Below are 15000 nucleotides of genomic sequence, written 5' to 3'. Positions count from 1 at the left end.
CTCTGGGTCAGTAGATAAAGGACTTCATCTGACTCTGGGTCAGTAGATTTTACATTTACATTTAAGTAATTTAGCAGACGCTCTTATCCAGAGCGACTTACAAATTGGTGCATTCACCTTATGACATCCAGTGGAACAGCCACTTTGGAAGGTTGAACACCAGACGGGCTGCGGCGTTCTGGATGAGTTGAAGGGGTTTAATGGCACAGGCAGGGAGCCCAGCCAACAGCGAGTTGCAGTAATCCAGACGGGAGATGACAAGTGCCTGGATTAGGACCTGCGCCGCTTCCTGTGTGAGGCAGGGTCCACTCTGCGGATGTTGTAGAGCATGAACCTACAGGAAGGGCCACCGCCTTGATGTTGGTTGAGAACGACAGGGTGTTGTCCAGGATCACGCCAAGGTTCTTGGCGCTCTGGGAGGAGGACACAATGGAGTTGTCAACCGTGATGGCGAGATCATGGAACGGGCAGTCCTTCCCCGGGAGGAAGAGCAGCTCCGTCTTGCCGAGGTTCAGCTTGAGGTGGTGATCCGTCATCCACACTGATATGTCTGCCAGACATGCAGAGATGCGATTCGCCACCTGGTCATCAGAAGGGGGAAAGGAGAAGATTAGTTGTGTGTCGTCTGCATAGCAATGATAAGAGAGACCATGTGAGGTTATGACAGAGCCAAGTGACTTGGTGTATAGCGAGAATAGGAGAAGGCCAAGAACAGAGCCCTGGGGGACACCAGTGGTGAGAGCGCGTGGTGAGGAGACAGATAAAGGACTTCATCTGACTCTGGGTCAGTAGATAAAGGGCCTCTACCGTCTCTCTCTCTGTCAGTCTGTATCCCTAAGGAGAGCATCTGACTCTGGGTCAGTAGATAAAGGGCCTCTACCGTCTCTCTCTCTGTCAGTCTGTATCCCTAAGGAGAAGCATCCTATCACAGCCGTGGGAGATGTGGCCGGACGCATCGCCATCATCGTGGTGAGTGGCTGGGGTCAGAGGTCGGGGAGGAGGCTGTGTGACATCGTCAGGGCAGGACGGGGGAGGTGTGTATGTGCGTTAACCTGGTGTGTGTGTGTATGTCAGGATGACATCATCGATGATGCAGTGGGTTTTGTGGCGGCAGCGGAGATGCTGAGGGAGAGGGGGGCGGGGCCGATCATCGCCATGGCAACACATGCCATCCTGTCTGCGGACGCTCCCAGAATCCTCCAGGAGTCAGCCATTAGTCAGGTAAGAGCAGAACGGAACGGAGGGGAGGGGAACGGAACGGAGGGGAACGGAACGGAGGGGAACGGAACGGAGGGGAACGGAACGGAGGGGACGGGAACGGAGGGGACGACGAACGGAGGGGAGGGGACGGGACGGGAACGGAGGGGACGGGAACGGAGGGGACGGGATAGGAGGGGGTGGGGAGGGGACGGGATTGGAGGGGACGGGAATGGAGGGGACAGGATAGGAGGGGGTGGGGAGGGGACGGGACGGGAACGGAGGGGAACGGGAGGGGACGGGAACGGGAGGGGACGGGGACGGGAACAGGAGGGGAACGGGAACGGAGGGGATGGGAATGGAGGGGACGGAGGGGAGGCGACGGAAACGGAGGGGACTGGAACGGGAGGGGACTGGAACGGGAGGGGAGGGGAACGGGAGGGGACGGGAACGGAGGGATCGGGAACGGAGGGGAACGGGACGGGAACGGGATGGGAATGGAGGGAACGGGAACGGAGGGGAGGGGAACGGAGGGGACGGGAACGGAGGGGAGGAGAACGGAGGGGACGGGAACGGAGGGGAGGGAACGGAGGGGGACGGGAACGGAGGGGAGGGGGACGAACGGAGGGGGACGGGAACGGAGGTAAGGGGACGAGAACGGAGGGGACGGGAACGGGAAGGGGAGGGGAGGGGAGGGGAACGGAGGGGAACGGAGGGGAGGGGAACGGAGGCGACGGGAACGGGGGGAGGGGGGGACGGGAACGGAGGGGACGAGATCGGAGGGGAGGGGACGAGATCGGAGGGGAGGGGACGGAACGGAGGGGACGAGAACGGAGGGGAGGGAACGGAGGGGAGGGAACGGAGGGGAGGGGAACGGAGGGGACTGGAACGGAGGGGACGGGAACGGAGGGGAGGGGACGGGAACGGAGGGGAGGGGACAGGAACGGAGGGGAGGGGAATGGAGGGGAGGGGACGGGAACGGAGGGGAGGGTCTGTCTGTCTAGTTGGAGCTTTATTAGTTTTCTCATGATTCTCTTGATTTAGTCTCTCTCTCTGCCCGTCTGTCTGTCTCTCTGCCCGTCTGTCTGTCTGTCTCTCTGCCCGTCTGTCTGTCTCTCTGCCCGTCTGTCTATCTGTCCGTCTGTCTGTCTCTCTGCCCGTCTGTCTGTCTCTGTCTCTCTCTTCTCTAGGTGGTGGTAACCAACACGATTCCCCACTCGTCCCAGAAGCTCCAGTGCTGTAAGATAAAGACGGTTGATGTTTCTCTGATCCTGTCTGAAGCTGTACGGAGGATCCACTGTGGAGAGTCAATGTCTTGTCTGTTCCACAACATAGGAGCTGACGACTGATACACACACACACACACACCACAGACTACACACACACACACACACCACAGACTACACACACACACACACACCACAGACTACACACACCACAGACTACACACACACACACACACACACACACACACACACACACCACAGACTACACACACACACCACAGACTACACACACACACCACAGACTACACACACACACCACAGACTACACACACACACACACACACCACAGACTACACACACACACACACACACCACAGACTACACACACACACCACAGACTACACACACATATGCACGTTTATTTTCTGCCAAAATAAAAACGAATTGTTTGTCGGTATTTGTGCAGCAGATGTTTTCAAATCAAAGTTTATTTGTCACGTTCGCCGAACAGGTGAAATGCTGAATACAACAGGTGTAGTAGACCTCACAGTGAAATGTTGAATACAACAGGTGTAGTAGACCTCACAGTGAAATGCTGAATACAACAGGTGTAGTAGACCTTACAGTGAAATGCTGAATACAACAGGTGTAGTAGACCTCACAGTGAAATGCTGAATACAACAGGTGTAGTAGACCTCACAGTGAAATGCTGAATACAACAGGTGTAGTAGACCTTACAGTGAAATGCTGAATACAACAGGTGTAGTAGACCTCACAGTGAAATGTTGAATACAACAGGTGTAGTACACCTGACAGTGAAATGCTGAATACAACAGGTGTAGTAGACCTCACAGTGAAATGCTGAATACAACAGGTGTAGTAGACCTCACAGTGAAATGTTGAATACAACAGGTGTAGTACACCTGACAGTGAAATGCTGAATACAACAGGTGTAGTAGACCTCACAGTGAAATGCTGAATACAACAGGTGTAGTAGACCTCACAGTGAAATGCTGAATACAACAGGTGTAGTACACCTCACAGTGAAATGCTGAATACAACAGGTGTAGTACACCTCACAGTGAAATGCTGAATACAACAGGTGTAGTAGACCTCACAGTGAAATGCTGAATACAACAGGTGTAGTAGACCTCACAGTGAAATGCTGAATACAACAGGTGTAGTAGACCTCACAGTGAAATGCTGAATACAACAGGTGTAGTACACCTCACAGTGAAATGCTGAATACAACAGGTGTAGTAGACCTCACAGTGAAATGCTGAATACAACAGGTGTAGTAGACCTCACAGTGAAATGCTGAATACAACAGGTGTAGTACACCTCACAGTGAAATGCTGAATACAACAGGTGTAGTAGACCTCACAGTGAAATGCTGAATACAACAGGTGTAGTAGACCTCACAGTGAAATGCTGAATACAACAGGTGTAGTAGACCTCACAGTGAAATGCTGAATACAACAGGTGTAGTAGACCTCACAGTGAAATGCTGAATACAACAGGTGTAGTAGACCTCACAGTGAAATGCTGAATACAACAGGTGTAGTAGACCTCACAGTGAAATGTTGAATACAACAGGTGTAGTAGACCTCACAGTGAAATGCTGAATACAACAGGTGTAGTAGACCTCACAGTGAAATGCTGAATACAACAGGTGTAGTAGACCTCACAGTGAAATGTTGAATACAACAGGTGTAGTAGACCTCACAGTGAAATGCTGAATACAACAGGTGTAGTAGACCTCACAGTGAAATGATGTTATTAGACCTGTCCTACCCTGTTATCAGACCTGTCCTACCCTGTTATCAGACCTGTCCTACCCTGTTGTCAGACCTGCCCTACCCTGTTGTCAGACCTGTCCTAGGCTGTGTTCCAGCCTCCTCTGGTCTGTTCTGTATTCCAGCCTCCCCCACCAGCCTCCTCTGGTCTGTTCTGTATTCCAGCCTCCTCCAACCAGCCTCCTCTGGTCTGTTCTGTATTCCAGCCTCTCCCACCAGCCTCCTCTGGTCTGTTCTGTATTCCAGCCTCCTCCAACCAGCCTCCTCTGGTCTGTTCTGTATTCCAGCCTCTCCCACCAGCCTCCTCTGGTCTGTTCTGTATTCCAGCCTCCCCCACCAGCCCCCTCTAGTCTATTCTGTATTCCAGCCTCCCCCACCAGCCTCCTCTGGTCTGTACTGTGTTCCAGCCTCCTCCAACCAGCCTCCTCTGGTCTGTTCTGTATTCCAGCCTCCTCCAACCAGCCTCCTCTGGTCTGTACTGTATTCCAGCCTCCCCCACCAGCCTCCTCTGGTCTGTACTGTATTCCAGCCTCCCCCACCAGCCTCCTCTGGTCTGTTCTGTACTCCAGCCTCTCCACACCAGCCTCCTCTGGTCTGTTCTGTACTCCAGCCTCTCCACACCAGCCTCCTCTGGTCTGTTCTGTACTCCAGCCTCTCCACACCAGCCTCCTCTGGTCTGTTCTGTATTCCAGCCTCCTCTGGTCTGTACTGTATTCCAGCCTCCCCCACCAGCCTCCTCTGGTCTGTTCTGTATTCCAGCCTCCCCCCCACCAGCCTCCTCTGGTCTGTTCTGTATTCCAGCCTCCTACCACCAGCCTCCTCTGGTCTGTTCTGTGTTCCAGCCTCCCCCACCAGCCTCCTCTGGTCTGTTCTATATTCCAGCCTCCTCTGGTCTGTACTGTATTCCAGCCTCCCCCACCAGCCTCCTCTGGTCTATTCTGTATTCCAGCCTCCCCCACCAGCCTCCTCTGGTCTGTTCTGTATTCCCGCCTCCCCACCAGCCTCCTCTGGTCTGTATTGTATTCCAGCCTCCCCCACCAGCCTCCTCTGGTCTGTACTGTATTCCAGCCTCCCCCACCAGCCTCCTCTGGTCTGTACTGTGTTCCAGCCTCCCCCACCAGCCTCCTCTGGTCTGTACTGTATTCCAGCCTCCTCTGGTCTGTACTGTGTTCCAGCCTCCCCACCAGCCTCCTCTGGTCTGTTCTGTATTCCAGCCTCCTCTGGTCTGTACTGTGTTCCAGCCTCCCCACCAGCCTCCTCTGGTCTGTTCTGTATTCCAGTTGATGTATTTATTCAGCTGGATGATTGATGTTGAGCATGTTCACTTCTCCTGCCTGGTGTGTGTGTGTGTGTGTGTGTGTGTGTGTGTGTGTGTGTGTGTGTGTGTGTGTGTGTGTGTGTGTGTGTGTGTGTGTGTGTGTGTGTGTGTGTGTGTGTGTGTGTGTGTGTGTGTGTGCGTGCGTGCGTGCGTGTGTGTGTGTGTGTGTGTGTGATGTGTGTCTGTGTGTGTGTGTCTGTGTGTGTGTGTTTACTGGTGTGTGTGTGTGTGTGTGTGATTGATGGTGATGGCAGTGTGTGTGTGTGGTGTGTCTGTGTGTGTGGTGTGTGTGTGTGTGTGTGTGTGATTGATGGTGATGGCAGTGTGTGTGTGTGACGTCAGAGCCATCTGTTTCTCTAAAACACACTGACCAACGGATGTTACCTAGACACACAAACACACCAGAAGGACCAGTAACCCACAGGGTTAGAGCGTAGGGCCAGTAACCCACAGGGTTAGAGCGTAGGGCCAGTAACCAGCAGGGTTAGAGCATAGGACCAGTAACCAGCAGGGTTAGAGCGTAGGGCCAGTAACCCACAGGGTTAGAGCGTAAGACCAGTAACCCGCAGGGTTAGAGCGTAGGGACCAGTAACCCGCAGGGTTAGAGCGTAGGACCAGTAACCCGCAGGGTTAGAGCGTAGGGCCAGTAACCCGCAGGGTTAGAGCGTAGGGACCAGTAACCCGCAGGGTTAGAGCGTAGGACCAGTAACCCCAGGGTTAGAGCGTAGGACCAGTAACCCACAGGGTTAGAGCATAGGACCAGTAACCCTCAGGGTTAGAGCGTAGGACCAGTAGCCCACAGGGTTAGAGCGTAGGACCAGTAACCCACAGGGTTAGAGCGTAGGGCCAGTAACCCACAGGGTTAGAGCGTAGGACCAGTAACCCACAGGGTTAGAGCGTAGGGCCAGTAACCCACAGGGTTAGAGCGTAGGGCCAGTAGCCCACAGGGTTAGAGCGTAGGACTAGTAACCCACAGGGTTAGAGCGTAGTAACCAGCAGGTATCCTAGTGGTTAGAGCGTTGGACTAGTAACCAGCAGGTAGCCTAGTGGTTAGAGTGTTGGACTAGTAACCAGCAGGTAGCCTAGTGGTTAGAGTGTTGGACCAGTAACCAGCAGGTAGCCTAGTGGTTTGAGTGTTGGACTAGTAACCAGCAGGTAGTCTAGTGGTTAGAGCGTTGGACTAGTAACCAGCAGGTAGTCTAGTGGTTAGAGCGTTGGACTAGTAACCAGCAGGTAGTCTAGTGGTTAGAGCGTTGGACTAGTAACCAGCAGGTAGTCTAGTGGTTAGAGCGTTGGACTAGTAACCAGCAGGTAGTCTAGTGGTTAGAGCGTTGGACTAGTAACCAGCAGGTAGTCTAGTGGTTAGAGCGTTGGACTAGTAACCAGCAGGTAGTCTAGTGGTTAGAGCGTTGGACTAGTAACCAGCAGGTAGTCTAGTGGTTAGAGCGTTGGACTAGTAACCAGCAGGTATCCTAGTGGTTAGAGTGTTGGACCAGTAACCAGCAGGTATCCTAGTGGTTAGAGCGTTGGACCAGTAACCAGCAGGTATCCTAGTGGTTAGAGGGTTTGAACAGTAACCAGCAGGTAGCCTAGTGGTTAGAGCATTGGACCAGTAACCAGCAGGTAGCCTAGTGGTTAGAGCGTTGGACTAGTAACCAGCATGTAGCCTAGTGGTTAGAGTGTTGGACCAGTAACCAGCAGGTAGCCTAGTGGTTAGAGTGTTGGACTAGTAACCAGCAGGTAGCCTAGTGGTTAGAGTGTTGGACCAGTAACCAGCAGGTAGCCTAGTGGTTAGAGCGTTGGACTAGTAACCAGCAGGTAGCCTAGTGGTTATAGTGTTGGACTAGTAACCAGCAGGTAGTCTAGTGGTTTGAGTGTTGGGCCAGTAACCAGCAGGTAGCCTAGTGGTTTGAGTGTTGGGCCAGTAACCAGCAGGTAGCCTAGTGGTTTGAGTGTTGGGCCAATAACCAGCAGGTAGCCTAGTGGTTAGAGTGTTGGACCAGTAACCAGCAGGTAGCCTAGTGGTTAGAGCGTTGGACTAGTAACCAGCAGGTATCCTAGTGGTTAGAGGCAGGTAGCCTAGTGGTTAGAGCATTGGGCCAGTAACCAGCAGGTAGTCTAGTGGTTAGAGCGTTGGACTAGTAACCAGCAGGTAGTCTAGTGGTTAGAGCGTTGGACCAGTAACCAGCAGGTAGTCTAGTGGTTAGAGCGTTGGACCAGTAACCAGCAGGTAGTCTAGTGGTTAGCGCGTTGGACTAGTAACCAGCAGGTAGTCTAGTGGTTAGAGCGTTGGACTAGTAACCAGCAGGTATCCTAGTGGTTAGAGCGTTGGACCAGTAACCAGCAGGTATCCTAGTGGTTAGAGCGTTGGACCAGTAACCAGCAGGTAGCCTAGTGGTTTGAGTGTTGGACTAGTAACCAGCAGGTAGTCTAGTGGTTAGAGCGTTGGACTAGTAACCAGCAGGTAGTCTAGTGGTTAGAGCGTTGGACTAGTAACCAGCAGGTAGTCTAGTGGTTAGAGCGTTGGACTAGTAACCAGCAGGTAGTCTAGTGGTTAGAGCGTTGGACTAGTAACCAGCAGGTAGTCTAGTGGTTAGAGCGTTGGACTAGTAACCAGCAGGTAGTCTAGTGGTTAGAGCGTTGGACTAGTAACCAGCAGGTAGTCTAGTGGTTAGAGCGTTGGACTAGTAACCAGCAGGTAGTCTAGTGGTTAGAGCGTTGGACTAGTAACCAGCAGGTAGTCTAGTGGTTAGAGCGTTGGACTAGTAACCAGCAGGTAGTCTAGTGGTTAGAGCGTTGGACTAGTAACCAGCAGGTAGTCTAGTGGTTAGAGCGTTGGACTAGTAACCAGCAGGTAGTCTAGTGGTTAGAGCGTTGGACTAGTAACCAGCAGGTAGTCTAGTGGTTAGAGCGTTGGACTAGTAACCAGCAGGTAGTCTAGTGGTTAGAGCGTTGGACTAGTAACCAGCAGGTAGTCTAGTGGTTAGAGCGTTGGACTAGTAACCAACAGGTATCCTAGTGGTTAGAGTGTTGGACCAGTAACCAACAGGTATCCTAGTGGTTAGAGCGTTGGACCAGTAACCAGCAGGTATCCTAGTGGTTAGAGGGTTTGAACAGTAACCAGCAGGTAGCCTAGTGGTTAGAGCATTGGACCAGTAACCAGCAGGTAGCCTAGTGGTTAGAGCGTTGGACTAGTAACCAGCATGTAGCCTAGTGGTTAGAGTGTTGGACCAGTAACCAGCAGGTAGCCTAGTGGTTAGAGTGTTGGACTAGTAACCAGCAGGTAGCCTAGTGGTTAGAGTGTTGGACCAGTAACCAGCAGGTAGCCTAGTGGTTAGAGGGTTGGACTAGTAACCAGCAGGTAGCCTAGTGGTTATAGTGTTGGACTAGTAACCAGCAGGTAGTCTAGTGGTTTGAGTGTTGGGCCAGTAACCAGCAGGTAGCCTAGTGGTTTGAGTGTTGGGCCAGTAACCAGCAGGTAGCCTAGTGGTTTGAGTGTTGGGCCAGTAACCAGCAGGTAGCCTAGTGGTTAGAGTGTTGGACCAGTAACCAGCAGGTAGCCTAGTGGTTAGAGCGTTGGACTAGTAACCAGCAGGTATCCTAGTGGTTAGAGGCAGGTAGCCTAGTGGTTAGAGCATTGGGCCAGTAACCAGCAGGTAGTCTAGTGGTTAGAGCGTTGGACTAGTAACCAGCAGGTAGTCTAGTGGTTAGAGCGTTGGACCAGTAACCAGCAGGTAGTCTAGTGGTTAGAGCGTTGGACCAGTAACCAGCAGGTAGTCTAGTGGTTAGCGCGTTGGACTAGTAACCAGCAGGTAGTCTATTGGTTAGAGCGTTGGACTAGTAACCAGCAGGTATCCTAGTGGTTAGAGCGTTGGACCAGTAACCAGCAGGTATCCTAGTGGTTAGAGCGTTGGACTAGTAACCAGCAGGTAGCCTAGTGGTTAGAGCGTTGGGCTAGTAACCAGCAGGTAGCTTAGTGGTTAGAGTGTTGGACCAGTAATGGTGTTGGTGGTGTCTGATCTGAGTCCACTCTGCTGACTGTTGGTGGTGTCTGACCTGGGTCCACTCTGGTGGTGTCTGACCTGAGTCCACTCTGGTGGTGTCTGACCTGGGTCCACTCTGCTGACTGTTGGTGGTGTCTGACCTGAGTCCACTCTGCTGACTGTTGGTGGTGTCTGACCTGGGTCCACTCTGGTGACTGTTGGTGGTGTCTGACCTGGGTCCACTCTGGTGGTGTCTGACTTGGGTCCACTCTGGTGGTGTCTGACCTGGGTCCACTCTGCTGACTGTTGGTGGTGTCTGACCTGGGTCCACTCTGGTGGTGTCTGACTTGGGTCCACTCTGGTGGTGTCTGACCTGGGTCCACTCTGCTGACTGTTGGTGGTGTCTGACCTGGGTCCACTCTGGTGGTGTCTGACCTGGGTCCACTCTGCTGACTGTTGGTGGTGTCTGACCTGAGTCCACTCTGGTGGTGTCTGACCTGGGTCCACTCTGCTGACTGTTGGTGGTGTCTGACCTGGGTCCACTCTGCTGACTGTTGGTGGTGTCTGACCTGGGTCCACTCTGCTGACTGTTGGTGGTGTCTGACCTGAGTCCACTCTGCTGACTGTTGGTGGTTTCTGACCTGGGTCCACTCTGCTGACCGTTGGTGGTGTCTGACCTGAGTCCACTCTGCTGACTGTTGGTGGTGTCTGACCTGGGTCCACTCTGGTGGTGTCTGACCTGGGTCCACTCTGGTGGTGTCTGACCTGAGTCCACTCTGCTGACCATTGGTGGTGTCTGACCTGGGTCCACTCTGCTGACTATTGGTGGTGTCTGACCTGGGTCCACTCTGGTGGTGTCTGACCTGGGTCCACTCTGATGGTGTCTGACCTGGGTCCACTCTGATGGTGTCTGACCTGGGTCCACTCTGGTGGTGTCTGACCTGGGTCCACTCTGGTGGTGTCTGACCTGGGTCCACTCTGGTGGTGTCTGACCTAGGTCCACTCTGGTGGTGTCTGACCTGGGTCCACTCTGCTGACTGTTGGTGGTGTCTGACCTGGGTCCACTCTGGTGGTGTCTGACTTGGGTCCACTCTGCTGACTGTTGGTGGTGTCTGACCTGGGTCCACTCTGCTGATCGTTGGTGGTGTCTGACCTGAGTCCACTCTGCTGACTGTTGGTGGTGTCTGACCTGAGTCCACTCTGCTGACCGTTGGTGGTGTCTGACCTGGGTCCACTCTGCTGACTATTGGTGGTGTCTGACCTGGGTCCACTCTGGTGGTGTCTGACCTGGGTCCACTCTGATGGTGTCTGACCTGGGTCCACTCTGGTGGTGTCTGACCTGGGTCCACTCTGGTGGTGTCTGACCTGGGTCCACTCTGGTGGTGTCTGACCTGGGTCCACTCTGATGGTGTCTGACCTGGGTCCACTCTGGTGGTGTCTGACCTGGGTCCACTCTGATGGTGTCTGACCTGAGTCCACTCTGCTGACTGTTGGTGGTGTCTGACCTGGGTCCACTCTGGTGGTGTCTGACCTGGGTCCACTCTGGTGGTGTCTGACCTGGGTCCACTCTGGTGGTGTCTGACCTGGGTCCACTCTGGTGGTGTCTGACCTGGGTCCACTCTGGTGGTGTCTGACCTGGGTCCACTCTGGTGGTGTCTGACCTGGGTCCACTCTGCTGACTGTTGGTGGTGTCTGACCTGGGTCCACTCTGCTGACTGTTGGTGGTGTCTGACCTGGGTCCACTCTGGTGGTGTCTGACCTGGGTCCACTCTGCTGACTGTTGGTGGTATCTGACCTGGGTCCACTCTGGTGGTGTCTGACCTGAGTCCACTCTGCTGACTGTTGGTGGTGTCTGACCTGGGTCCACTCTGGTGGTGTCTGACCTGGGTCCACTCTGGTGGTGTCTGACCTGGGTCCACTCTGGTGGTGTCTGACCTGGGTCCACTCTGCTGACTGTTGGTGGTGTCTGACCTGGGTCCACTCTGGTGGTGTCTGACCTGGGTCCACTCTGCTGACTGTTGGTGGTGTCTGACCTGGGTCCACTCTGCTGACTGTTGGTGGTGTCTGACCTGAGTCCACTCTGCTGACCGTTGGTGGTGTCTGACCTGGGTCCACTCTGGTGGTGTCTGACCTGGGTCCACTCTGGTGGTGTCTGACCTGGGTCCACTCTGCTGACCGTTGGTGGTGTCTGACCTGGGTCCACTCTGGTGGTGTCTGACCTGGGTCCACTCTGGTGGTGTCTGACCTGGGTCCACTCTGCTGACTGTTGGTGGTGTCTGACCTGGGTCCACTCTGCTGACTGTTGGTGGTGTCTGACCTGAGTCCACTCTGCTGACCGTTGGTGGTGTCTGACCTGGGTCCACTCTGGTGGTGTCTGACCTGAGTCCACTTTGCTGACCGTTGGTGGTGTCTGACCTGGGTACACTATGCTGACTGTTGGTGGTGTCTGACCTGGGTCCACTCTGCTGACTGTTGGTGGTGTCTGACCTGGGTCCACTCTGCTGACTGTTGGTGGTGTCTGACCTGGGTCCACTCTGGTGGTGTCTGACCTGGGTCCACTCTGGTGGTGTCTGACCTGGGTCCACTCTGGTGGTGTCTGACCTGAGTCCACTCTGCTGACTGTTGGTGGTGTCTGACCTGGGTCCACTCTACTGACTGTTGGTGGTGTCTGACCTGGGTCCACTCTGATTGTGTCTGACCTGAGTACACTCTGCTGACTGTTGGTGGTGTCTGACCTGTCCACTCTGGTGGTGTCTGACCTGGGTCCACTCTGGTGGTGTCTGACCTGGGTCCACTCTGCTGACTGTTGGTGGTGTCTGACCTGAGTCCACTCTGCTGACTGTTGGTGGTGTCTGACCTGAGTCCACTCTGCTGACTGTTGGTGGTGTCTGACCTGAGTCCACTCTGCTGACCTGGTGGTGTCTGACCTGGTCCACTCTGGTGGTGTCTGACCTGGTCCACTCTGGTGGTGTCTGACCTGGGTCCACTCTGCTGACTGTTGGTGGTGTCTGACCTGGGTCAACTCTGGTGGTGTCTGACCTGGGTCCACTCTGGTGGTGTCTGACCTGGGTCCACTCTGCTGACTGTTGGTGGTGTCTGACCTGGTCCACTCTGGTGGTGTCTGACCTGGTCCACTCTGGTGGTGTCTGACCTGAGTCCACTCTGCTCACACGAGCTTCATGTGTGACCTACAACACACTCCATTACCTCCCAGCCAGCAGGTAGTGTGTGTGTCAGCGTGATTCTCTAAACACACATTAGCAGAGGTGTTTAATCATCAATTGACACAATGTCCCCCGATCTCCTGCCCCTGTTCTCTCTCTCTCCTACTCGTTCTCCATAGTGTCTGCAGCATTGGTCAGGTCTGGGGTTAGTGAATCAGTGGTCAGGTCTGGGGTTAGTGAATCAGTGGTCAGGTCTGGGGTTAGTGAATCAGTGGTCAGGTCTGGGGTTAGGTGTGTGTGTGTGTGTTATTGTTAGGGTTAGGTGTGTGTGTTAGTGTGATCGGTCAGTAATGGCGTCCAACTCCACCACCCAGTTCTTTGCTCTGTCCCAGTCCTTCAGTATCTCTGACATCATCATCATCGCTGCTTACTTCCTGCTCAACGTAGCCGTCGGCATCTGGGTGAGACTTACCTAATACTGTCTGTCTGTCTGTCTGTCTGTCTGTCTGTCTGTCTGTCTGTCTGTCTGTCTGTCTGTCTGTCTGTCTGTCTGTCTGTCTGTCTGTCTGTCTGTCTGTCTGTCTGCCTGCCTGCCTGCCTGCCTGCCTGCCTGCCTGCCTGCCTGCCTGCCTGCCTGCCTGCCTGTCTGCCTGCCTGTCTGTCTGCCTGCCTGCCTGCCTGCCTGCCTGCCTGCCTGCCTGCCTGCCTGCCTAATGATCTGTCTATCTGTCTAACTATGGATCTCTGTCTGGTGTGTGTTACTATGGAACTCTGTCTGGTGTGTGTTACTATGGAACTCTGTCTGGTGTGTGTGTAACTATGGAACTCTGTCTGGTGTGTGTGTAACTATGGAACTCTGTCTGATGTGTGTAACTATGGAACTCTGTCTGGTGTGTGTTACTATGGAACTCTGTCTGGTGTGTGTGTAACTATGGAACTCTGTCTGATGTGTGTAACTATGGAACTCTGTCTGGTGTGTGTTACTATGGAACTCTGTCTGGTGTGTGTGTAACTATGGAACTCTGTCTGGTGTGTGTAACTATGGAACTCTGTCTGGTGTGTGTTACTCTGTGTAACTATGGAACTCTGTCTGGTGTGTGTTACTATGGAACTCTGTCTGTGTGTGTGTAACTATGGAACTCTGTCTGGTGTGTGTGTAACTATGGAACTCTGTCTGGTGTGTGTAACTATGGAACTCTGTCTGGTGTGTGTAACTATGGAACTCTGTCTGTTGTGTGCTACTCTGTGTAACTATGGAACTCTGTCTGGTGTGTGTAACTATGGAACTCTGTCTGGTGTGTGTAACTATGGAACTCTGTCTGGTGTGTGTAACTATGGAACTCTGTCTGGTGTGTGTTACTCTGTGTAACTATGGAACTCTGTCTGATGTGTGTAACTATGGAACTCTGTCTGGTGTGTGTTACTCTGTGTAACTATGGAACTCTGTCTGGTGTGTGTAACTCTGTGTAACTATGGAACTCTGTCTGGTGTGTGTAACTATGGAACTCTGTCTGATGTGTGTAACTATGGAACTCTGTCTGATGTGTGTGTAACTCTGTAACTATGGAACTCTGTCTGGTTTGTGTAACTCTGTGTAACTATGGAACTCTGTCTGGTGTGTGTAACTCTGTAACTATGGAACTCTGTCTGGTGTGTGTAACTATGGATCTCTGTCTGGTGTGTGTAACTATGGATCTCTGTCTGGTGTGTGTAACTATGGAACTCTGTCTGATGTGTGTTACTATGGAACTCTGTCTGGTTTGTGTGTGTAACTCTGTAACTATGGAACGCTGTCTGGTGTGTGTAACTATGGATCTCTGTCTGGTGTGTGTAACTGTGTAACTATGGAACTCTGTCTGATGTGTGTAACTATGGAACTCTGTCTGATGTGTGTAACTATGGATCTCTGTCTGGTGTGTGTTACTATGGAACTCTGTCTGGTGTGTGTGTAACTATGGAACTCTGTCTGGTGTGTGTGTAACTATGGAACTCTGTCTGGTGTGTGTAACTATGGAACTCTGTCTGGTGTGTGTTACTCTGTGTAACTATGGAACTCTGTCTGGTGTGTGTAACTATGGAACTCTGTCTGGTGTGTGTAACTGTGTAACTATGGAACTCTGTCTGGTGTGTGTAACTGTGTAACTATGGAACTCTGTCTGATGTGTGTAACTATGGAACTCTGTCTGGTGTGTGTGTAACTGTGTAACTATGGAACTCTGTCTGGTGTGTGTGTAACTCTGTGTAACTATGGAACTCTGTCTGGTGTGTGTAACTGTGTAACTATGGAACTCTGTCTGGTGTGTGTAACTGTGTAAC

At 52.9% G+C, this 15000-nt stretch overlaps 2 protein-coding genes across 6 annotated transcripts in view; both read left to right on the top strand.

Annotated features, from left to right (window-relative positions):
* The window catches only part of LOC124025751 (phosphoribosyl pyrophosphate synthase-associated protein 2-like), a 13336-nt gene extending 10674 nt beyond the window's left edge, over positions 1–2662 (top strand). For all 5 annotated transcript variants that reach the window (XM_046339087.1, XM_046339089.1, XM_046339091.1 and 2 more), the window contains 3 exons: positions 899–969; positions 1075–1221; positions 2388–2662. In XM_046339087.1, coding sequence (XP_046195043.1) covers positions 899–969; positions 1075–1221; positions 2388–2546 — 377 coding nt within the window. In that variant the 3' untranslated portion in view covers positions 2547–2662. The remainder of the gene's footprint in view (positions 1–898; positions 970–1074; positions 1222–2387) is intronic.
* A 9986-nt stretch (positions 2663–12648) lies between these two features.
* Positions 12649–15000, top strand: part of LOC124025749 (sodium/glucose cotransporter 5-like) — a gene marked incomplete at its 3' end in the record, with an annotated part of 3891 nt that continues 1539 nt past the window's right edge. Inside the window, exon 1 of the mRNA XM_046339086.1 lies at positions 12649–13145. Coding sequence (XP_046195042.1) covers positions 13035–13145 — 111 coding nt within the window. The remainder of the gene's footprint in view (positions 13146–15000) is intronic.

Source organism: Oncorhynchus gorbuscha, unplaced genomic scaffold (assembly GCF_021184085.1).
Source record: "Oncorhynchus gorbuscha isolate QuinsamMale2020 ecotype Even-year unplaced genomic scaffold, OgorEven_v1.0 Un_scaffold_2410, whole genome shotgun sequence".
Lineage (NCBI taxonomy): Eukaryota > Metazoa > Chordata > Actinopteri > Salmoniformes > Salmonidae > Oncorhynchus > Oncorhynchus gorbuscha.
This window is presented reverse-complemented; position numbering and strand designations above follow the sequence as displayed.